A 25,415-nucleotide genomic window follows, 5' to 3' on the forward strand; every position below is an offset into this window, starting at 1 on the left:
GGCCTCGGAGAGTCAGTGTCATTGAACAATGTGTGACTGTCCAGAATCTAACAGCCAAGAATTTTCCCCAAACATGGCCCAGCACCACACCCACATAAGGGTCAAGAATAGATACTCAAGGAATTTCTCTTTCTTCATCCATGGACACTTAGCTGCACCAACCCAACACCACCATTTAGTACACTCAGCACAGAGCAGAAAATGTAATCTAGGCCCTGTACAAATTATTCTTTCCTGCATGAGGCAGAAATGATTCATTCATGTCTTTTTTGAGATCAATCAAAACTACACTAACTTTTTTTATGTTGTTTAATTGTTCTTGGGATGTTAATGATGCTAGCAAAATAGTATTTTTTGCCCATCCTTAGTTGCACTGGAGAGCATCAAAAACCATCCCAGACTAATCAGGGATGTCTCATTTCTGAAAGACAAGTTGTTGATGGCATTCCAGCACCAATAATGGCAATTATGTACTTCCAGGAACCTTTGTAAGTTTGAATTCATCCTTTCATTCCAAAACTGATTTGAGGGCTGTCAATTTAGTCTTCTAGTCTTTCAGTTTGATGCCAACAGTCCATTTCCTAACATGCAGTGACAGAATGGATTGTGCAATGATGTCGGCCTGAAACTAATTACAGCTAATGACCAAATTTTAAAATAAAAGACTGAATGTGTAATTTCAGAACTTCCCTGTACAAGATGTCAAGGTAAAATCTTGAGACTGTAATATTCTCCGGAAGCATCCTGGTTAATACACTCATGTAAATTACATTGAGCACTAACTTAATGTATGGCATAAAGTTAGGAGGTTCTCAATTATAATTAATCAGATTTGCAAAGAAACTGTACACAAAGGAATGAAGCAGTGATTTTTGTTTTGGGATACCCACCAATCAAGTCCAATTAAAATGCTTTCCACCAATTAAAAGAACAAGTTACAAGCAGGAGTGGATGGGGGGGGGCGGGCGGGAGGCACGGACTTAAACTATAAATAGATTTGGAGACAACCAGCACATTTTTGTTTTAGTTGATAAATTAATCGCCTGTGTCACAAGTTAAAGTAACAAGTTACAAGCACTGCCCAACAGGACTTACAAAAGCTGCAGCACAGAAGGAACTCAAGCTTTACCCGAGATGCCTTAACTTCAGTTAATGAGCTGATCCTCGATGGCATGGCTCCCAACTGAAGTCTGAATTGGAGGGGAGATTAACCCGACCTTTAAGGCTACTGATTAAATACTCCTTTTGGAGGGACCAGTTATCTGAATAGGGACAATGTAAAGTCAGTTTGAGGCAATGACAAGGGAAGTCTCTGTTCTGTCCTCTTCGTTGTGTAAGGACTGTATCTAATTTGTTTCTGTGTTTTCTTTTATGAAGCTTTGAACTGAAATAAGAAAACTGTTTTAACATTAGTGTTTTACTAGAAATAATTGAAGATTACATTGTAGATAATTTGGAGCCAGGGATGAGGCCTTTATTGACAACAAGAAGTTGATTGGTCTATAGACTAGTGACCAGTTATGAATGACAGACACAACTGTGTGATTGGTTCTCACATAAATGAACAGCTTCAAATTGGGAACACGTTAGAGAGAGAGTGAGTGAGCGAGATTGAGATTGTGGAGTGGTCTCTCCATTTTCTGCAATTAAAGTGCACTGTAAACTTGACGAAAACCTATTTATCTTTCCTGCAACAGTTATTGTGTAGTATCCTTTTAGTGATAAGTCAGAGACTTTCTGTAAATAAACCAGCCACTCTGTGTGTCTAACCAACCAGTGAAAGCATCGGAGAAAAATAACTGAAGCAATGTGCTGGCAAAGAGAAAAATCATAAAGATCACCTCAACAATAGAACCTAGGAACAAGGATTATGAACTGTCTTTCCATTTTCTTATCTCTCTGCCCACCTTATTCTAGTGTGTGTGTGTGTGTGTGAGAGAGAGAGCGTGTAATGAGGGTTTTATAAGGGAATAGAGATGAAATTTGTGACAAGGCTGTGGAATTAGAGGTAATTTTGTCCTTTTTTTGATGAAGACAGGTTTAAAGGCAGGGGTGCTCAGCAATCTACCAGTGCCACTAGGGTAAACAGCTTGTGACAAGTTCAGGTTTTTTTGGAGTTGAATCAATAGAAGCAGCCTGAATAGGTGTGGTCAAACTCTTACATGATCTTTAGTTCAGCTTTCGGCAATTACTCTGTTGAAGTCCTGAAGATATGGAAGTTTTTTTTTCCCTCTCTTGGTTGCAGCCAAAAGCTGGGGGTTCTGTGCCTGCTACAGGAGTTGCATGTGAGATAATCTGTTTTCTGAATTTCTTTTGCCAAGGGTGTGTTTATGCAATGTTACTACATTGGAACAGTTAATTGATTACTGTATCTATTATTTTGTTAAGCTTTCTAATAGAGTTTAAGTTCTTCCAATTCCTTCTTTCTTTTGTTGTGTTTTAACTGTGGTGGATGAAGAAAGTGTGTTTTGTTTTAAATCTGGAAGCTTGACCAATCGAATTGCATCTGGAATGCAACACCTCATACTTACTTTTAAAATAAGAAAGGTTAGTGTCTAGAATATCTTCTGAATAGTTTGAGGGAGTTTGGTCTGCTACGTAACAAATTAGTAATGTTATATGCTGACAGTTTATGAATATTCACTTGTAGCAAGGGTCTAATTACTTGTAATAATTGGTGATTGCTCTTCAGTACAGATACCTGGCCAAGCTTTCTGTCAACTTTGCTCTGAAATCAGGTAAATCGGGGAAATCTGCATAGTTAGTAAAATGTTTAATGTTTGTGACATCCCCAGGAATAGTGGGGCTCAATTTCAAGCGTGCTCCTCCAAAGAGTCCTAACACTTGGGAGAGGGTTACTGAGATCAGTAAATCCACTGGGTGACGACTGAATTCCTCGATCATACTTTTAATACTCTCAGTGGCATGAAGTGTGGCGATCCCATAGAATCAGAACTTCCCACAGCGCCTTACAGGAGAGGGTATTAAAACTGTAAGCTGGGGAGAAATTATGCAAGGTGAATGAATCCAAGGGAGTTTTTAAGGGAATAATTATGAAGAGTGGAATAGGAGATCAAAGAAAAGGTAACAAGACGAAGAGGTTTATTAGGCAGTATAGGAGAAGAAATGTTATGAGAATTCTCAGGCACTAACTGTCCCACAGACTAACTGCCTGCTTTAGCAAGCACCCAGCATTGTTAACTTGTCATCAGTGCAAGTCTTATTTGGTGTTTCTCAAGGGTTAACATGTTTTCATGCATAACAGAGGTTGCCTAGATGGACTTTCTTGTCTGAGATCACATTTAGACATCAAGGTACTACATTAAATTTTTTGTTTATATTGGACTGGTGAACATAACCATTAGCTGTAATAATATATTTGGCACCAATCCATTCCCATTTCACCAAGCTAGTCAACCATTCAATCGCTGAATAAGCATCTGTCTTTATATAAAATAACAGCATTGCATTTGTGAGTGAGAGAGAGAAAATGTGCATATACACAGTAGTATTGATTTTTGTTTCAACTCAAACCACATAACTAAAATCATGAGCTTGATGTTTTCCATTTTGAAGTTTCTTGCAAGTGAAATTTACAGATGTGTTTTTTTAAAAAAAATAATGGGCAAGTCTGTCAGTTGCTTCCTTTGGGTACCATCTTTTTGCCTATTCATCATTCCAACAGTCAAGGATTTATGGTACAACATTGTTGTCCTGATTAAAATACTGTGGCTACAAGATTTTCAGAGAAGAGCAATTCTGCCTCTGTGAGACATATACGTCAGTATGCATTGTTTGTTTCATTGGAAAACCCCCTACACGACATTATGGCAGTTCTAAACTGAACATTACTCTTGGCTATAAAAACAGGTTTTCAAACCACCTACACACCTGAAGTCAAAGTTGCCACAAGACAATTCCGTTCACCATCAGATTTCCAAGGTAACCAAGTATGGGGCTGGATAAACACAGCAGGCCAAGCAGCATCTTAGGAGCACAAAAGCTGACGTTTCGGGCCTCGACCCTTCATCAGAATAGGCCCAAAACGTCAGCTTTTGTGCTCCTAAGATGCTGCTTGGCCTGCTGTGTTCATCCAGCCCCACACTTTGTTATCTTGGATTCTCGAGCATCTGCAGTTCCCATTATCTCTGATCACCATCACATTTCCATGTTTCTTTTCATTCACTGATTAGAGTTAACTGAGACTAACTGTATTCACATACTAGGTGGTAACTGGGGATTTGACTCGTGTTCGTGTCTATTTGAGTATTCTGAAAGAGGGGCCATTAGATGAAAGTGCATGATAAATAAACCGTTTATCTGTGTACAACGGCACTTCAGTGTTCTAACCTGTAAGTGTTGATATTTATAGTCTGGCCACAATAGCATAAATTCAATTCCTGTACATCGGTGAAGATGTTTGTTAGGTGTATAACATTGCTGTCTTTGTATAAATGCAGTGGCTACAAGATTAGATCAGAGACAGGGAATTACGTGGTGAATTTCTTACCTCCTGACTCTCCATGTCTGTCCATCATCTGAAAGGCATGTAAGGAGCGTGATGGAATACTTTTCACTTGCCTAAATGGATGCACCTCAAAAAACACTCAAGAAGCTCAATACCATCCAAGACAAAGCATCTCTGATGAAGGGTCTAGGCCCGAAATGTCAGCTTTTGTGCTCCTGAGATGCTGCTTGGCCTGCTGTGTTCATCCAGCGTCACATTTTATTATCTTGGAATTCTCCAGCATCTGCAGTTCCCATTATCTCCAAGACAAAGCAGCCCACTTGACTGACACCACATCAGCATTCACCTTCAATATTCAATCCCTCCAAAACTGATGCTCGGTGGCAGTGTGTTTCATCGACAAGATGCACTGCAGCATCTCACCAAGGCCTGATCAGTAGCACCTACCAGACACATGACCCCCACCATCTCAGAGCACAAGGGCAACAGATACATGGGACCACCGCCACCACCTACAAGTACCCCTCCAAGTTGCTCACCAACCTGACTTGGAAACGTAACACCATTCCTTCACTGTCACTGGGTCAAAGTCCTGGATGTCCTCTCGAACAGCACTATGGTTGTACCTACAGAACAAGGACTGCAATGGTTCAAGAAGTCATCTCACCTTAAACTTCTGAAAGGGACTGCGGGATTCAGCAACAAACGCTCATATACCATAAATTAATAAACAAAAAGGCATTGTCTTTTGCAAGTTCCAGCTTACTTTGTGGCAATCTTTACACAAGGCGCTGTCAGAGTTGAAAACCACTGCTACAGAGAGATGAGAGGAAATATTACACAGCCACAGTGAGAAAGGAATTGCACCTCATGTCCATCTGAACTTGAAAGATGCTAACCAAGTAGGACTTTTCAGTAAACTAACCTCCAAAAAGGCGTCTAACCAGAAACATTGGTTTTTGCCTGCTGCCGGTGATTTAAAGACCTAATACTGGGTGGGATGTTGGTTGCTTTGTATCACTTTAATCTGATATACAGTGCTTTCGTTAATGGAAGTTAAAATGGGTAATTTTTTGGTATATGGTTTTATATCTGATTCCTGCATTGGAGAAGTAACTAAATGCAGTGGGTGTTATATTTGAAATATTGTGGTGATAAGGGGAGTTCTGCAGTGAAAGGTACATCGATCATCTGTCTTTGGGATGAGATGGTTAGCTGTAAGTCCTTTGCAATCAATGAGGTATTTTCACACATCCTAAGGTCATGAAATGTACTAGAGAAGTGCATAGTCTTTTTTCTATGTAATTGGGTTGTTACACTGTAGCAGTGAGGGCTTGTTTAAGAGCATTACAAGAATAAGGGGTAAACTGTTCAGTACCCACAGTCTAAGAATAAGGTATTCGGGACTGAGATGAGGACAAATTTCTTTAGTAATACAATTGTGAAGCTGTGGAATTCTCTCCCACAGGAAGCTGTTGGGGCCAGTTCATTAGACACATTCAAGAGATAGCTGGATGTGCCCTTGTGGCTAAAGGGATCAAGGGGTATGGAGAGGAAGCGGGAATGAGGATATTGAAGTTGCTTGATCAGCCATGATCATATTGAATGGTGATGCAGGCTTGAAGGGCTGAATGGCCTACTCCTCCTCCTATTTTTTATGTTTAAAGATATGCCGTTTTCAATATTGAAGGATATTAATGGTTCTGCACTGCTCTCTAATCATACCCTTCTGTTCTGTCATACTGTAGTTCTTGTGTCAATATGGATGTTATATGACGCAAATACAAAAGCTGTGATGTATCTGCACAGACCAGATTAATCTTTAAAAGCCATAAAGAACGCTTGCTATTAAAGACCAAATGGTAAAACAAATATTCTCTACCGCAAATTGATAAAGATCATCTCCCACTGTTAACAAAATTTTCCTCAACCAACTCTAACGGCGTATTTTGCTCTGTGAGTTTTGCAGATCATCAGACACTGAAAATGTCAACCTTTTAAACATCTGTATATTATTAAAAATTGGGACAAAGCAACCAATTCCTGCACAATGCAGCGGAATGCTCTGGACATTAGGTGGCTGTATGGGGCAGGTTTCTGAAGTCCCTCTTCCAATTTTATCACAACTGAGAGTCATTTGGTAAAACAAAATTGGACACCTGCTGAAAAAAAGACACCTTTGGTCAGAGGTTTTCATCCTGCACTCATCAAGATATTCTTAATTCATTGACAGAAAGAACACAAACACATGTACCTGTTCAACATAACAAATAGGTGACAGCAATTATCTAGTTTATTCCAGGTTTACATTTAAGCAAAGCTTGGCAGTTAACTGTCAGCCATTATATAAAATGTGCATTCTCCATGGAATTTTCTACCAATCAGAGCCCACTTTCCAACCAATCAGCATTCTCTTTTCATACAGTATAAAATGTTCCCCTCTCCATGAGTATTTCTGTGAATATCCTGACACTTTCAAGACAAAAGCTTCAACAAATACTCTAACATTCTGTTGTGACCATTGGACAGAAATTGAGGGTGGAATCTGACATGGCTTTTCCAAAGTGAGAGTTGTGTCCAGGTTTTGGGAGAGATTTTTGCCATGAGGCCTAGTGGAATTTCTCCTGTATCTTAATAAAATGCGCCTCATTCACTGCCCATCCGCCCATGGCAACCCTTGTGTCCATCTTGCCATGCCCTGTTCCCAGAACAACTCGCCACTGACCAGATATCCACCAAAGGACTGGCCCCCCTTGTACCTGCATGATCATTAAAGAGCCTCTGTACACCCAGGTAAGGGTTGGCAATCCAGTATTGCCCCCCACTGGCATGGTAATGGCATAGCAGCCACAAAGACATGCTGCCCACATCAAATAACCATCACAACTGATACTGCCGTCACATATACAACCCCTTTTTTTGTAAATTCATTTGTGGGATGCGGGCATTGCTTGCTGGCTCGCAATTATTGCCTATCCCTAAGTGCCCATGTTATGCTACCCTCTTGAATCACTGTAGGTAGACCCAAAATGCCATCAGGGAGGGTAGTCCAGGAATCTGACCCAGCAACAGTGAAGGAACGGTAATGTATTTCCAAGTCAGGATGGTGAGTGGCTTGGAGAGGAATTTGCAGGGGGTGGTGTTCCCGTTTGTCTGCAGCCCTTGTCCTTCTAGATGGAAGTGGTTCATCTTTGCTGAATTTTTGTATCTTGTGGATAGCTGACACGGTCAGTGGTGGAGGGTGTGGATGCTTATGGATGTGGTACCAGTCAAGTGCATTGCTTTTGTCCTGAATGGTGTCAAGGTTCTTTATTATTGTTGGTACTACACTCATCCAGGCAAGTGAAGAGTATTGTGTCACGCTCCCGACTTCTTCCTTGTAGCTGGTGGACAGACTTCTTAGAGTCAGAAGGCGAGATACTCACTGCAGGATTTCCAGCCTCTTACTTGCTCTTGTAGCCTCACTCTTGTCGTTGTTTAACCACCACAACAGTCAGTCTACCTGTCTTTAGGTACAACCTGTCTCTTGTCCAGTAGGATACATCACATATAGAAAAGCAATCAAACAAGTCCAATCATGAGCTTTTATTGATAGCCAGCAAACAGGAATACAAAGAAAATGAATACAGACTGCTTTCTTCCTTCCACAAAGCCAGAAAAAAGCTGGCATCTTGTCCCAGATAGTCCACAATGGTCCTCTACATCCAGCTCCCATTCAGTCGTCAGTCAGTCAGGTTCTGTCTGCCTCATAGTGCCCATTGATCAGCTGATCTCCGTCATCCATGAGGAATACCTCCTCAGCTCACTGTCCTTAACTTTCTCCTGGGAAGACTACCCCTATTCACCCATCTCCTCAGTATCTATCACCTCGTCTCATTGCCGAATCCAATTGTGTGGAGCACAGCACTCCAGGATGGTGTAGCATACTCTGCCTGGATCAGATTGGAGGACATCTCCCTCGATCGGCCCAAGTTGAAGAACCAAACCCACAGAAGTCCTACCACCTGCTCCACGATGACTCTGGTTACAGCATTTTCACCAAGTTGGTGCATGTGCCATGCTGGCTGAGTGGCCAACACATTACATCGAAAAGTGAGTACCTGCTGAACTCCACCTACCTACCCCAAAGCCACAACAAATATCCCACTTCCCATTGCAATCATTCAAGCCCTTCATCAAAAACCTACCTGCTACAGCGATATTCCCCTCATCCCACAACAGTCCAGAAAGTTACCCAAGTGACAGGGGGGTATTAAATCAGCACTCCTTCCTTTTAAAGTTAGTATTGCTGCTTGTGTCTCCATCACTGAGATGACCATGTTTAGCTCGCACCAATGGCCTTTGACTGATATTTGACACAACTGTGTGTTCACTTTGCATGCATTACATATGCGCAAAGAAAAGTTTGCAAATGAAAAGTAGCTGGAGTTTGCAAACCCATGCTGTCCTAGTGCCAGCATATGTGGATCTGGTGATTCTGCCCATCAAATGACACTGACTGCACCCACCCTATGCATTGTCTGAGATATTTTCAGTTGCATTGAGCATCTAGAGAAGAGAACGTAATAGCTGGGGACACAGCTTGTGGAGGACTATTTGGCCGCATGGTGGCTCAGTGGTTAGCACTGCTACCTCATAGCACCAGGGACCCAGGTTCGATTCCAGCCTTGGCCAACTATCTATGTGGATTGGCATGTTTCCCTCCTTACTTTCCTCCCACAATCCAAAGATGCACTGGTTACGTGGATTGGCCATGGGAAATGCAGGGATACAGGGCTGCAGTGGATCTGGATGGGATGCTGTTTGGAGGATCAATGTGGATTCAATGGGCCAAATGGCCTGCTTCCGTATTGTAGAACTTCTAACAGCACTAGACTCTGCCTGGCCTTCAGCTGCCACAGCCCTCCTCCTATTAAAGTGCCCTAAGATGCAACTGCAACATGGTCATACAATAACACCACTCCAAGTCAGGAAACTTTGAGACAGGTAGCCAAAAGCTTGGTTAATGAGTTAGGCTTTAAAGGCACATCTTTGTTGAGGAAAGATATCGAGGCAGAGGGGTTCAGGGAGAGAATACCAGAACAACACAGCTGAAAATATGGCTAACCAAAGGGTTGGTGCAGAAAATTAGGAGTGCCCCCACAAGGGGAGGACAGCGTTTGTGAATAGTGTAAGAAAGATGAGGGGATGGAGTGATTTGAAAATGTCCCTATGACATTAGGCCCCTGAGTCGCTGGATTACCAAGAGTCACATGACCATTACTCGTGTCCTCCCAGTAAATTCCTCTGCGTTCCTGTAGCTTGGAAACAAAAGACTCGATCTTAATCCTCTTCCCTAATACCAACATGAAGACTCGACCGCTTGATCCTATTTAAAAAAGTTCGTCTGATCTTTGCCAAACTGACCTCCTGTCGCTGGAACATTTCCCCTGAATCAACTGATCATAATCCTGAATGATTATATATGTCAACCTCAGTTCATAGGCTGGGGAAGAGATGAGGAGGCTGTGTTTTCACTTGACAGATTCCAAGGATTGAAGATATCAGCCCCTTTCTTCCCCCCACCCCCCAAGTAACTAGTTAAGGGAACAATTCAGATTCCTATTTTTGATATGACCAGCCATCACTGTATTGATAATTGTATTCCAGTAATTTTATTATTAACCAACTCCTGCTGCTTCTTCAATAGTCAAATGGTTAAACATGAAACAGTCCTAATTAAACTAATGCAGAATATTGATCCTGTATTTTTCTGGTGCTTCTTGAGCACTTTCCATTAAAGACATCCTTTCATTAATTACATAATAAAACAAAAGAACAGTGGATGCTGAAGATCTGAAACTAATAAAGAGAATGCTGGAGAAGCCCAACAGGTCAGGCAATATTTGCAGAGAGACGATTAACATTTAGAGTCTGATACGACTATTTCAGAAGTGAACGTCGCTAGGAAAAGGTGGTATTTATGCTGATCACAGGGAGTGGGGAGGTGGGAGGGAGCTAATGAAAAAGCAGATAGGTGGAGACAGAGCCAAGAGGGAGAGAAATAGGCAGATGGGAGAATAATTGATCGTAAGCCACAGAAAGAGAGAATGAGTTGGACTGAAGGGTCTGTTTCTGTGCAAAACATATCTATGACTCTAAAAGTTGATAATGGAAATGATGAGAAGGTGAAAATGGACTATCTGTGCTGAAAGCAGCCCAGTTGTGAGAGGGGCTGGGTCAAGGACACAAAAATGCAAAATTATTGAACTCTGTGTTGAGTCCGGAAGGCTGCAGGGTTCCCGAGGAGAAGATGAGATGCTCTTCTTCCAGCTTACATTGAGACTCCCTGGAGCACTGCAGCTGGCCTGAGGGAGATGTTGGTCATGGAACACAGTGGTGTGTTGAAGTGACAGGCAACTGAAACCTCAGGGTCATTTTTGACAGACAGAATGTAGGTGTTCTGCAGTCATCCAGTCAGCTTTTTGGCTCCCCGATGCACAGGAGACTGCATCGCGAGCAGTGAATACAATAGACTGAGTTGAGTGAAGAGTAGATAAATCAGTACTTCACCTCCAAGGTGGGTCCAGAGTCTTGAATAGTAAAAGGTGGAAGGTAAACTGGCAGGTTGAAGATTTTCAGCGATGCATGGGAAGTTGCAGTGGTGAGTGATTGGAAGTGGAGGAAGAATGGGTTGAGATGTCCTGGAGGAAACAGTTCTTGTGAAATGCCGAGACTGGAGGGGAGGGTATTGGGTGTCTGGTGGTGGCATCCTGCTCGAGGTGGTTATGATCCTTTTATTAATTATTCTGTCATGTGATTGTGGGTGGAGGGAGATAGTAGGAACTACAGATGCTGGAGAATCTGAGATAACAAGGCGTAGAGATGGATGAACACAGCAACACACCTAGGCTTTCTGAAGAATGGTCTAGGCCCAAAATTTCAGCTTTCTTGCTCCACTGATGCTGCTTGGCCTGCTATGTTCATCCAGCTCTACACCTTGTTATCTCATGGGATTGTGGCTGTTGCTGGCAAGGCCACCATTCTTGCCCAACCCTAAGTGTACTTGAATTGGGTGCTCTCTCAGCCTTTCCAATTCACTCTTAACCAAATTGCTGTTGGGTCTGGAATCACATGTAAACCACAATGGGTAGGAATGGCAGATTTTCTTCCCTAAACAACATTAGTCAACAATTGCTTTGCAATAATGGTCATTATTACTGAGACTAGTTTTAACTGCAGACTTTAAAATTAATTGGTTCCATTTAAATTCCATAAGTTGATGTGGTAGGTTTTGAATCCACATCCTAAACCATCTCCCACGAGTGAAAGCCCATTTTGGCTTTAGTACCGAGGCTCAGAAGAGAAAAGAAAAAGCAGAAAAAGTTACTAATCCTGAGTGGAATCCATTGACCTTTAATGGAAAGTGCCTATTGCAAGGCACCCAGTTAGTCATTTGTGTTAGATTATTTGTGGATCTGTACCCCAGGAACAGTTACCACCTTCAGGAAAGAGGACCAGGGAGAAATTTTAAAAAAGGGGTTTAAATAGTATTTCAGCGCATTGCATTATGATAGGATTCACATACACTTTCCTTGCCAAGTGAATTGCTACATCAATGTCTGAGTCAGAACCTTGGTGGTTCCAAACCCTTGTCCAGACATTGAGCACAAACCTGAGGCTGACACTATGGTACATTACCGTGAGGATATTGTTCATCACTGGGACATCTGTGGGGCACAATGCCAAACCAAACAGGGGCACAGCAACATCAAGGTTAAGCTACTGGGCAAATAATCTACAGAACCTGTATCAACACTGAGACAGCATAAAATCCCACCTCAACAAGTGGGATGGTTTATTTAAATTTTATTTCAGAAAAACCCAAAGTCTTTTTTTAAAATCTTTCAGGCGACAGTGAAATTATACGATTGTTGTCAAAACAAACAAACACTTGTTCACTGATGTCCTAGATAGGAGGAAATCCGCCAATCTCATCTGGTCGGTGGTAGACCTCCCCTGCGCCTTTGCCCCAGCACTGCATTTTGATCCCCGGGGAATTGGCGCTTCCTGTGAGAAGCTCGATAGGCTATTCCTGCATCAGCAATTTGGACACAGAAGTCAGAGTAGTCTGCTGGATTAAGGCACATGGGCAGTAGGGGTACTGGCTCCCAAAGTCCCATTGCATGCTTCCAACATTGACCATGCAGAATAAGGGGCGTAACTTTATCAAGTGTCTTCTTGTATCTGGCAGAGAAGATATTCAAGCATTGAGTGACATTCCTTCACCCTGACCAGCACCAAAACTGTCCAAGAAAAATACAAATGCAAAAAAGGAGTCTTGTGCCTCACCTTGTGCTGCAAGGATATTTAAAAGGAACAGGGAGTTACGTTTTCATCTGGTGTGCAAGAATTAAGAAATTAGAATCAATGACAAAAAAAAAGGACACACTGTTTGTCACAGCCTTTGGAACATCCTAAGTCTTGTACAACCACTTTTAAATTGCAAACAGAAGTTGTTGGAAAAGCTCAGGAGGTCTGGCAGCATCTGTGAAGAAAAAAAAAATCAGAGTTAACGTTTCAGGTCCGGTGACCCTACCTCAGAACAGTTCTGAGCAAGGGTCACCGGACCCAAAACGTTAACTGATTCCAACCTCCCCAAACCTTCTCAGATGCTGCCAGACCTGCTGAGGTTTTCCAGCAACTTCTGTTTTTTGTTCCTGATTTACAGCATCTATAGTTCTTTTGGTTTTAATTTTAAATTGTTGTTTTGCAGGGAATAGGGCAGCCAATTAGCACACAGTAAACTCACACAAAAAGTAATGTAATCAGATCATCTCTATTATGATAAGTGTACAATAAGTTATTGTCATGTTTAGTGCCATACAATACTAGTGGCCACTGTTGAAGACTTAGAACTAGGGGGCATAGTTTCAAAAAAAAAGGCAGAAAGCAGTGGAGGAGGAATTTCATCTAAAGGATTGTGAAACTTTGGAATTCCCTGCCCAGTGAAGCAGTTGAGGCTATCTCATTGAATGTTAAGGCAACAAAGACAGATAGATTTTTGAACAGTAAAGCAATTAAGGGCTATGGTGAGCAGGAGGCTAAGTGGAGCTCAGTCTGAGAAAAGATCAGCCATGATCCTATCGAATGGCAGAACAGGCTCGAGGGGCCAGATGGCCTACTCCTGCTCCCATTTCTTGCATTCTTAAGACCTTCATAGATTGTAGGTTTTTCAAACCAAGCCTGTTGTCTAGGGTGAACGAACTCAAGACTGTCTGATGTCAGCTTACTAACACATTATGGAGAAATAGGGACTCTGCTAGATATTCTAAAAAGCTTCAGTATGATTCACTGTCATCTGGAAGTCACACTGCAGGCTCCCCAGGAGCAGTATTAATATCATGGAAGGGATTTCCTGGGAGTTTAACAGTGAGACCCCATGCAGAACAGTTGAATACCCGCTATACAAGGCAGTGTAACCAATGAACTGCGGCCCCATAGAAATGAACAAAACAGAAATCCAACACAAAAAGGGCAATAATCCACCCATTGCAGAATAAACAAACACCAGTTTTAGACTAGCTAAAAGTTTTGAAGAGGCATATCAGACTTGAAACAATAATGGTCTCCACAGATGCTCCCAGATCTGTTCTGTTTCACCAGCATTTTCAGTTTTTATTCCCATTTTAGACCAGCAGTTTTCCTTCACATAAAGTGACACTCGAGTGTACACTACAGTGTCCTTCAACTCAACTTGTCTATGCTGGTATTTCTGTTCCAAATCCAATAAACATTTCTTCCATTCTATTTCATCCAAAAACTTTCTTCAGGCATCGATGCACACAGCACAGACACTCATACTTTATACTTTCAATTAAGCATATAGCATGCTTGGTGAGAGATCTGAGTAATAAATGAACCAGTGAGTAATTAATGTTCAGTCCTTTTAAAATAAGTTCTCTGCCAATTGTTTTACAATACATCTGACTTATTTGAAGCTGGGTTCTGTTCTCATCTGCTGTTTGATCTGCCAGCACTAATAAGCAATTTTGTTTAACATCAGAAAAAGGTGTAATTGCCCTCCGCATAATCCTTACTGCACATACCATTATTCCTGATGAGTGCATAATCTGTGTTGAAAATTGCAACATAATTATCATGGCTTAAAGTTCTACCGCTGCTACTTTTGCTTTTAAAAAAGTGAAAGATTAAGTAGGAAAAGCAGCAACTTCGCAGAGTATTCGTGAACAAATCAATCCACATCAGTTAGAGGAACTAGGTTCATTGCTGACTCCCAGGACAAGGGAAAGACAACTTTTCATTTCTACTGTGCCTTTTGTATTCTCCAAATGTTTCAAGTTACAGCCAAGAAAATACTTTTAAAGCATAGGCACTGTTGTAATCTAGGAAACATGACAGACAGCTCCCATATATTGCACTGAGAATACTTTCTCAGTGATAAATGTTGACCTGTACAAGGGGCAAACTCCTCTTCAGAGAAGTAACACAGAATGTTTTATGTTCACCTGTGAGAATATGTCTCAAGTGAAAGACAGCACTTCCTGGCTATAGCAGCACTTCCTCAATCAGAATTCTGCATTCACATCTCCTGGATGGAACCCAAGCTCACAACATTCTGAATCAGAGGCAAGAGAGAGAGGATCACTCACTCGCCAAATCCAACGTGCTTCACAACTGACCAACAGGTATCAACTCTGATCCTCTTTCCACCAATGCTGCTAGGCCTGAGTACTTGCAGCCTTTTGATCACATTTCAGGCATCTAAGATTCACCCATACATTTCTTTCAATTTGGTTTGGAGACTTTGACATCATGTGGATGCAGCAGGAGTGTTTACCAATTTTTTAAAATCATTATCAACGGGGCAGGCTAAATATCTGATGATGGCTGTCTAAAGTTGAACAAGCAATCTTATTGACATGAGCAGCTTTCAACTTCCCTATCAAGCTACAATGCCAATGTTCTGTTAGCAGGCTACACTGTTAGTACTTTGACTGAAGCCACTTACTCACAGAATTAATCTCAGCGTTTCTCACATTAAGACATAAAAACACTGAAAATGAAATTAAACTCACGTTCAAAACAGTTCATAATAAATTGATGACACTATGCTGCTAGATTAAGAGATGACCGAGACTGTATTACTTGGAGCATAACAAATACAAGTAAATTGCAGGACACTAATTCAAAGAAATCCAATGATATGATTTGTCAAAAAGCAAGTCCAAGTCTCCAATATTCTTATCAGAATGCCAGGATGATTAACTTAAATTCACCACCAGCTACTTGTTCAAAGTTGATGCACATTCAAGAGAGCAGATTGTTTGCAAAATGTTTTCTTTCCAATGAAGTGCAGTCTGGACTCCATTTCTTTGATCTGGGATTATCTGACACTGTTCAGCATTGTTACTAGGATTTCCCAAAAAGCCTAGAAACAGGTCTTTGGAATGTTCTTGTAGCTGCACCGTAGGGGACTTGGATGAGAGAGTGAGTTTGAGGGAGATTGATTTTGGAATTCTCATTGGAAAATTGCTGATAACCACGTCCTTGTGACTGTGTCTGGAGAAATCATTTTCAACATATACTTCGTCCACATACTTTGTCACTTGCAATGGTCGAATTATAAAGATAATGATTTAAAAAATAGCAGACATAAAATTGTGCAACATATTTGTTAAGTGTTCCTTCCTCCTGTATTCTGCACATGGAATGTGCGGAACCAAGCTGATCTCCCTCCAGCTGATCTTGACAAATATCTTGGCAAAACAGATACCTTTTTGCTCCCTAATTCATTGCAGTGATAAAGTCAAGACTCTATGATACTATCTCTTATACTAACTCATCATCCTGGATGTATAAACTATGGGGCCACTTAACTTTCTGAATAATTTAGTCCTCCAAGACACTATACATAGATAAAATACCACATCCTGATTTACCTCAATGACTTATTGTACTGTTTTTAACTTTGTAACATCCTGCTCTGTGAGCCTTGACCCTTCACCCTGAACAGCAAGGAAAACAATCTCAAATGGCTGTCAGTGAATTATACAATCCTAACTTGTAATAGTTTGTCAGACTTGGAGGTAGGAAGAGTCATGATTGACAGGTCAGTATTAGTTACAAGCAGAGATGCAGCCTCAATGTTCTAGATAAATGCCGCTAATGCTGACTACTTAGTCCATTGCCAACATTCCTGCTAAACCATTAAGATAACCAGAGATCCCACAGAACTTTATTACAAGAAATGGTAGCCCCCAAGTTGTGAGAAACCACTCTCAGCACAGAGTCTATTGTTTATTTTCATAGCTTCAAAATCCATCCTCATGATTCTTCAATTCCGTTTTGGCTCATTGGGTAACACACTTACCTTTGATTCAGAAGGTTAGGGAATCATGCCCCACTTCAGAGACTTAAATCAGCTAAATCAAAAAAAGAGAGTCCAGGGCAGTACTGAGAGAATATTGCACAGTCAGAAATGCCATCTTTCTGATGATGTAGTAAACACTGGCCCTCTCAGCTGGGCAGGAAAAAAAAACACCATGACACTATTTCAAAGAAATTGCATCATGTCTTGGTCCAATGCTTATCTCCCAACCGACATAAATGGAACAGATTTTCTGATCATTATCACACTGCCACTTGGGGATCTTGCTTTGTTCAACTTTGCTGCTGTTTCTGCAACATTACATCAGTTACAACTCTATAAAAGAGTACTTCATGGCCTGTAAAGTGTTTTCAGAAGCCCCAAGCTCACAAAATACGCTATAAACTGTGAATCGTTCTTTCTATCTAACTTCAGTCGAACAAACCTCAGTGCTGGGAGCAGCTTCTCCAATTCCAACGTACGGGAGCAGTTTGTTGAAATTTCTTGATACTCAGTATACTCCATGCTCCCCATGATAAGTTCAAAAGGCTACAATTGTAATTTCTGGATAATTTAAGTGTTTAGTGACAAAAACAGCACACTTCACAAACTCAGGAGGAGGCTATTTTCCCTCACATTATCGTACCTGATCTGCTGAACTCAATTAAAATACTCCTGTATTGTATGATAGTGACATTTTCCATATAATGGAACCATAGAAGTGTTCACATCCTCCAGTTCTTTCAATCATAAATGTTTTAACGACTAAAATTCAGAAAGTAGGCTAATCATCCAACTCCCAAAGCTTTTGAGCTGTAAATTCCCTTTCAGATCAGTAGACCTATCCCTCATTTTTTCAGTCCAATTATCTTTCAATGTTGCAGCAGACAGCTATTACATTTGGAAAGTGCCTGGAGCAGACTGATAGCCCTGGCCACCTGTGGATAAAGAGATAGCTAAAAGGAGCCTTATCTCTCATTCAGCATATTGAAGATTTGCAGATCAAAGTTTAATGCAAATTTTCAAGCCCATGACACAGAATCATCTCTGTAATAATAGACAGGCACCAGGCAGTTCATGCCACAAGTCAGCATTATTTGCAATTTCCTGGCAATGTGCTGTGGGGTAGGACACAACAGAGAGTGATAGCAATGGGCTACCATTTGTATCTGGAACAAAATTGAGTAAGTAAATGTGTATGTGGAGACAAGAAAGTGGGATTAGTTTAGTTTGTTCAAAGGAATAGTCATAGGATGATGGTGGAATGACTACCCCCTGCAGATACTATTCCATGCTTCTACCTAGTTTGAAAAAAAAGTCACAATTTTTCATGTGTTAGATTTAAGTAAAATTCTTACTAGGTTGATCATCAAATATGCAAGATGACCAATCCTGGTAATGGGAATAAGATGTACTTATACAGCCAAGGGAATCTATTCTTTATGTTTAGATCCCAGGAAAATAGCTCTGAGAGAAATCCCCATACCCCTCATGTCAGTATCTCTGATAATCTGCACCAGTATCACTGTGTTACTGCTGGAAGCTCAGTATTTGGTAGACCCAGGAGACACCCAATTGTTCTATGTTCTAAACAAACAGTTTCAAAGTTAGAGATAATGGGAACTGCAGATGCTGGAGAATCCGAGATAACAAAGTGTGGAGCTGGATGAACACAGCAGGCCAAGCAGCATCTCAGGAGTACAAAAGCTGACGTTTCGGGCCTAGACCCTTCACAGAGGGGTATGATGAAGGGTCTAGGCCCGAAACGTCAGCTTTTGTGCTCCTAAGATGCTGCTTGGCCTGCTGAGTTCATCCAGCTCCACACTTTGTTATCTCAGTTTCACCAAAGTTGCAACTTTATAGTCTGCAAATGCCTGTCTTAAATTGTTAGCTAGTTTGCCAGATCAGCTCAAAGCCTCCAAACTAAACCGTTTGGCTTTCTCCTCAAACACTAGCAGGACTTTGCAGTCAAGACTGATGCAGTTCTAGGTAGGGGCATGTTGCAAACTAAATATCAATGCAAGCACATAGATATACATAGCTCATCCTTCTGGTCTTATAGAGAAGCCATTGGTAAAAAAAAATTGCAGAATCCAGTGAAATCTGGCTTTGCAGTACCATGAAAAGTTGTCATACACATACACACTGCTTCAAGGCTTTCAGACAGTCTAGCTTTGCTGAATATTCTACAGCCTACCTGGTGGCCACATACATACAGGTATCCTGTTGAATTCTTAACACCTCTACATTTCCTTCTGATATAAGCATTACTTATATCAAGGTCAGTAGAGTTAAAAATCAGAGCACCATGTCAGTAATTTGTTAGAAAATTTGACAAGTTTAATAGAAATTTGCTCATACTTTATTAACAGTTAATCAATACAAATTAGCATTAGAAAACCAAAACATCCTTCCCATTAATCAATCCTCAACTCCTTAAAGTGGGGCAAAGAAAAAAGATTTCTAAAGCAAATTAAAATCTATGTGCAACAACCTTCATTTAAGATTAATGTTGGCTCATAACTGGATATTAAAAGGCAACTATTATATTGAGTGGTTCATAAATACCTTTGCACACTTTGTAGATGTTATATGATGATATGTACACCTACACATTTACAATAGAAATTGCCTATGTAATCTTGCCACACTAATTACACTCTCCTGCCAGAGGTTGACACTGTTTTTGCCTAGAATTTCCCAACAACTCAATGTAAAGCAGAAATACGGAGGCTTCTAAACTGTTAAGCTGAATCCCACACTGGTAATGCAGTCTCCTGTTCAACATCACTGGTGACTGATTGGCATTGGTGATGTATTTATACAATTTAAGTGTAGTGAATTAACAGTATTGCAGCTACATGAACAGGACAAGTTATGGACAGAATGTAGTATAGCTACATACTGAAAAGTATTTTGTTGAATTTCTATCTTCTCTAAATTTGTTTCATAGTACAAACATTATCACAGGTCAGAGGTTAAAAGCATATAGCTTTGTGATAGTAATGGGCCAAAACTGGCCAGTTGGCAAAGCTTTCTGGTTCAGAAGTTATGAGACTCAAAACATCATCTGTTTCTCTCTTCATAGTGTTGCCAGACCTGCTGAGTTTCTCCTGTACTTTGGTTTTTATTATAGTTGAAGGGTGATGTATAGCAGCAGATCCAAGTCACATTTCCTGGCTTCCACGTTGCATTCACCCAGTAACAAGTACCCTGTGTCAGCCCCCTTAGCTATGTCTGCTGTGGTTTAGCCAGTAGAACCTTAAACTTTCCGAAAGAGGTTTAGATTTGAGTCCTATCCCTGACACTTAAGCACATGATCTACACTTATGCTCCAGTGCAGTACTGGGAGAGTGCTACACCATCAGCAGTGCTGTCTCTCAGATGACATATTAAGCCAATGTTTCATCTCACATGGATGTAAAAATTCCATGCTATTATTTCAGAGAAGGGCTGTTGTCCCCAATGCCTTGGGTAATATTTATCTCCAATTTTTAAAAAAAACACATTTTACATGGTTATTTGTCACATTGATGTTTGAGAGAGCTTTCTAAAAAAAAATCACTCATGGGATATGGACATTGTTGGCTGGACCTGTATTTATTACCTGTCCTTAGTTGCTCAAGAAGGTGAAGCCTCTTGAACTGTACGTAGACCTACATCACCACCCGGGGTGGGGAGTGGTGGGTCAGAATTTCAACCCAGCAATGCTGAAGGAACTGGGATGTAGTCCCAAGTCAGGACAGTGTGCAGCTTGGAAGGGAACTTGCAGATGGTGGTAATCCCAAGTAGGGGGTTGTGCATTTGTAAGATGCTGTCTGTGGAGCTTTGATGACAGAATTTCTGCAGTGCAACTTGTAGATAGTACACATTGCTGCTACTGAGCATCAGTGGTAGAGGGACTGAAGTTTTGTGGATGTGGTGACAGTTGAGTGGGTTGCTTTGTGGGGTGTCAAGCTTCTTCAAGCGGGCAAGTAAGGAGTATTCCATCACCCAAGGCACAAGTAGGTGGTGACCAGGCTTTGGGGAGTCAGTGGGTGAGTTACTCATTACAAGATTCCTAACCTCTGACCTGCTCCAGTATCTGCTGTCTTTAAAGAGATAGTACAAGTTCTGGAACTGAATTTGATGTGATCTTTAACAAATTTATTGAGGGATGTGGGCTTTGTGGACCAGCATTTATTGCCCATCCCTACTTCTTCTGGATTAGGTGGAGATGAGTTACCTTGAACCATTGCAGTTTTTAAGCTCTAGAGACACCCACAATGCCATCAAGGAGGGAGTCTGAGAATTTTGACTCAACAATGAATGAATAACAACGCAATTCCAAGTCAGGATGGAGAGTGCTGCATTACAATAGTGACTTGATTTTTAAAATAGTTTCAATGCCTGCAGAACCTTTTGGGAATGGTCTAAGGCTACCGAGAGAGGAGTGAGAGCCCTATCAGAATGTTAAAGGTATCCAGTGTTCCTACCATGGCTTTCTGGTACTACTCACACACAGGAGAAGATTCACTGATCATGGTGTGTATATGGGTGAAAGGCAGTTGTTGGCAAACTGCATCTGAGATCATTTCCAGAGAATTATTGTTATCCATGAATAAAAGAGAAAAGCTACATACATAAAAATTGCTGGAAAAGCTCAATGGGTCTGGCACCATCTAAGGAGAGAAAAATCAGAGTTCACATTGCAGTTCAAGTGACCCTTCCTCAGAACAGGATTTTGATAAAAAGATGCTATAGACCTACAAGACAGTGAAACTGCTTCCTCATTAGACATGGTAACGGTTTAACCTAAACATCATGAAGCCTCAAGTGAAGGAGAGTCCTTCATAGTGACTTCAGGAATTGACCCCACACTGTCGGCATTACTCTGCATCGCAAACTGTCCATCCAGCCAACCGAGCTAACCACCCACCCCAAAAAAAAGATAGAAGATTTATATTTGAAGGTAACAAAGATATCAAATCCTAAATAAAAACAGGAAATGCTAAGTGGGGCTGTGTGTCTGTGAGGGGGTGAGAGAGAGAGAGAGAGAGATTCTAGCAAAGGTTATTAGCCTGAACTCCAATTCTGTCCTGTCTCCAATATTTTGGATTTCTGGCACCCATGGTATTTGTTCTTGTAAAACAGTGTTCAGTCACTAATTCCAAACCCTGTTTTGTTATTTTTTTTGAGAGAGAGACCAGGAGATCATATTATAATAAAAAGCACAGTACTCTACAACGGTGGAGATGCGAAATTTAAAAAAAACTAAGTAGCGTTGCAGAAACTGAGCAAATCTGGCAGTAGAGAAAGAAAGAGTTAACATTGGCTGTAGCGACCTTTCTTCGATTCCAGTAATGAAATTTTCTTCCCTTTCCAAAGCTAACTATCTTGGTGGACTTCCTTGAGAAGTGTTCAGGGGTCGTTTTGTTCAGTGCCAAACAGGCGTTTTATAAATGGAGAGCTGTTGTTGGGGGAAGACTTGTCAGAAGTCATTCTGAAGAAAAGTCATGAGTCTCTCTACCCACCCCACAGATTCTGCCAGACCTGCTGAGCTTCTCCAGCACCTTTTTTTTAAAAAATCTGGTGCTGAATTCCTTTCATCTGTCATCCAGACGGCATTGGACACCTGCCAGGGGATACACAGGGTCCTCAGTTAGTTTTCACCTCCCCCCCCCTTCCCCCAAAATAAATGCTGTCAATGCCAAGCTCTCTTTACCGTAAACACGTGGACATTTCTCCAGTAGTCTTCCTGCACTGATACGCCAGGGTGATCACATGATTGTCAGGGCACGCTTCACTAATTAAAACAAGATGAGAACATGAGGCAATGGACGGTCAACAGCAAGTCACGTCCAGCTCTCGCACGCACTTTGGTTTCAACGCGAGCCAAATGTTTTGGCTGACCTCCCTTAACGCAGCGCCCGTGACGGTTTCTTCCCTCCCTGCCCAGGCGTTTTGAAAATGCAGAGTTGTTGTTGTCGTCGTCGGACACTTGTCAGGAATGGATTCTTCTGCTCGATGCCGGGAGACACTTTCAGACACACACACACACGAGGGTTTGCAAGAACATCAGCCTTCTCCCCCACCCCCCAAGTATGCGGGGAAAGTTTCAGGAGCTCACTCCCCTCTAGCACAACGATTGTCAATGCCTCTAGAGCTACATTTGACAGCCCCCTCTGCACATCTTTGAGGAAGGGAGCGGCTTGAGAGTGGGTCATTCCTGTAACTTAATGCTGAGCAATCGGGCACAGAGAATTGTATTCCGCTCCCCCCCCCCCTTCCTCCGCAACACCTGTACCAATCCAGATCTCATCTCAACGTGGACATCTCGATAAAAGTCCCACTATCTGCAAATGAATCACAATTATGACACACCCCAGGGCCAGTTGAGACTAGAACCTCAGTCCGGGGGGGGCTGGGGAAAGAGAGAGAACCTCGGAGTAGCACATTTTCACCCAGAGTGTGTAAGGCTTGTTAATTAACCCTTACCTTTCCGAGTCAGCGTTCCAGACGGGTGAGGGACACATTGGTGACAGCAGAGTAAGGGCTAGGATCAGCGGAAAGTTCATGGCTTTTTGCGATTTGCTTTCGGAAAGACTGTAGCAAAGCTGACTGCCAGAAAATGACAGAGTCGTTGTGGGCGCGTTGCAGTCCCAGATTTCTGGTGAATTGGTCCGGAGGTTTTTGGTGGGCGTTTTTGTTGGCGAATGGGGTTTTTGTTTGGTTTGGTTGGGGGGGGGGGGCAGTGATTATTGGAATCTCATTCCTTCAACTCGTCCAAGACGCAGTCTTTCATCCCACTCCACCCTCACGCCCCAGCCCCCTCCCAACAACATCAAATCTCCCCTCGAAATACAAGAGCAACGTGGTAGAGAGGGACGCAGGAAGAGTTGACCCAGTTCTGTTGAGCTCAGTCTCCGGGACCCAGGAAGCGAAATACACGAGAGTCCTCAGGCCGAGGATTTCAGAAGTTTCCACCCCTTCCTCCTGCCCTTGGAAGGGAAGCTTGGAACACCTTGGCTCCGCTACAGCCTGGTGAAACTGACCACCATCCCCGGGGCTGCTCAACGGTGAAATTGAACGGGGTGATGGTTGTGGGGCAAAGAGGCATGAATTTTCAGCGCAATCTTCGGGACGGATTCACACACACAGCTAACGCCAGCGAAAATCTATCAGAGGTTGATCGACGAGAGTCGAACGCCTCCAGGCTCAGGAATCCCATTGAGAGAGATGCCCGGAGACTATGAACAGTTGGATCAATAGTTATTTCCTTCCCGGGAAAACTTGCAGAGAGAGACTATTGCCTTGAATACTTCCAGTCCCTCATCTCTCGGAATCAGCGCGTGTCAACCTTAAATCTTGTTTGCAGCAACAACTGAGCTTGCCTCTCTCGCCAGCTCTCAACAACCTAGGAAACACCTTATCCAGTCGGTTTTAAAGCCCCCACTGCTTGCACGAAGGGCACATGAGGGCAATGAATTCAAAACGATGACTTGCGTTTACCTAGCGCCTTTTAGCCACACTCCCCAAGACGCCTCAAAGCGAACGGAGTACGTTTGGGAAGCCAGCAGCCAATTCACCCGTAGCCATGTGGTCATAGAAACTAAGAAGAGGAGTAAGCCATTCGGCCCGTCGAGTTAATCGAGCCCTTTCAATATGATCGTCCCACTCGCTGCCCTCTTACTGCTGCCTCTCCATATCGTGACCGCAACAGGATAACTATAGTCCCTGAGGCCGGTGTTAACGCCAATTGAAATGGAAGGAAAACATGCAGGGATGCTGATAAAGTCATTGAGGTCTCTAATTCGCAGCCCATTGAGTCTACATTGATCAAAAACAACCACCTAGTTAATCCAATCCTATTTTCCAGCACTTGGTCCATAGTTTTGTATGTCTTGCTGCTCAGCAGGTCAGGCAGTGTCTGTTTCAGGTCATTAAAACTGACCAAGGGTAACCCCCTTGCTCTTCCACCACTACCCCCCCCCCAAAACCTGCCACCCGTTTCCCTTCAGAATAGTGTCACTGGAACTTTTAACCTCACCTCAGAGGAGCTGACACATCTCACTGCAAAAACATCGACAACACTGCAGCGCTCCCTCAGTACTGTGTGGCGCTGTGTCTGTCAGCTGTGAGCATGTACTCAGGCTTCTGGAATGGGACTTGTTCTCATAATCTTCAGACCCAGAGGGTGAGCATTATCCAGCTGGTACCCTTGCACAGTCTGTTTGCACATGTTTGCCAGAGTGTACTTGCCTTGCAGGAACAGATTGACATCCAAAAAGGTGCAAAGTGATCATTCTGAAATAAAGCATTCTGCCTTGAGTTCAGCTTGCCCTGGCCACAATTACACCTTACTGTCGCAGTAAATCTGTCTTCACTGACAGATACAAATGATAGTAAGCAGAGAATGCTATCCTACTCCATCCAGTGGGAAATGGTCCTGTTTGAGTTGGATGCTTCCACGCTCCCCATGACTTCACTGGAATGTTTGGGCTGGATCTTACATTCCATGGTCAGGGCAGCGTTGAAGATCGGCTTATAAAATCCTGCAGTGTGGCCTTCCCAGTGTCTATCTCCTGGCCTGACCCC

The 25,415-nt window shown here is 42.2% G+C and overlaps 1 protein-coding gene across 2 annotated transcripts in view; it reads right to left on the bottom strand.

The window, feature by feature from the left end:
- LOC125446728 (collagen and calcium-binding EGF domain-containing protein 1-like) overlaps positions 1-24,311 on the bottom strand; it is a 162,931-nt gene extending 138,620 nt beyond the window's left edge. For both annotated transcript variants that reach the window (XM_059640194.1, XM_048520487.2), the window contains exons 1-2: positions 23,316-24,311; positions 22,543-22,623 (exon numbers count right to left, since the gene is read on the bottom strand). In XM_059640194.1, coding sequence (XP_059496177.1) covers positions 22,543-22,623; positions 23,316-23,395 — 161 coding nt within the window. In that variant the 5' untranslated portion in view covers positions 23,396-24,311. The remainder of the gene's footprint in view (positions 1-22,542; positions 22,624-23,315) is intronic.
- Positions 24,312-25,415: the final 1,104 nt, after the last annotated feature.

Source organism: Stegostoma tigrinum, chromosome 36 (genome assembly GCF_030684315.1).
Source record: "Stegostoma tigrinum isolate sSteTig4 chromosome 36, sSteTig4.hap1, whole genome shotgun sequence".
Lineage (NCBI taxonomy): Eukaryota > Metazoa > Chordata > Chondrichthyes > Orectolobiformes > Stegostomatidae > Stegostoma > Stegostoma tigrinum.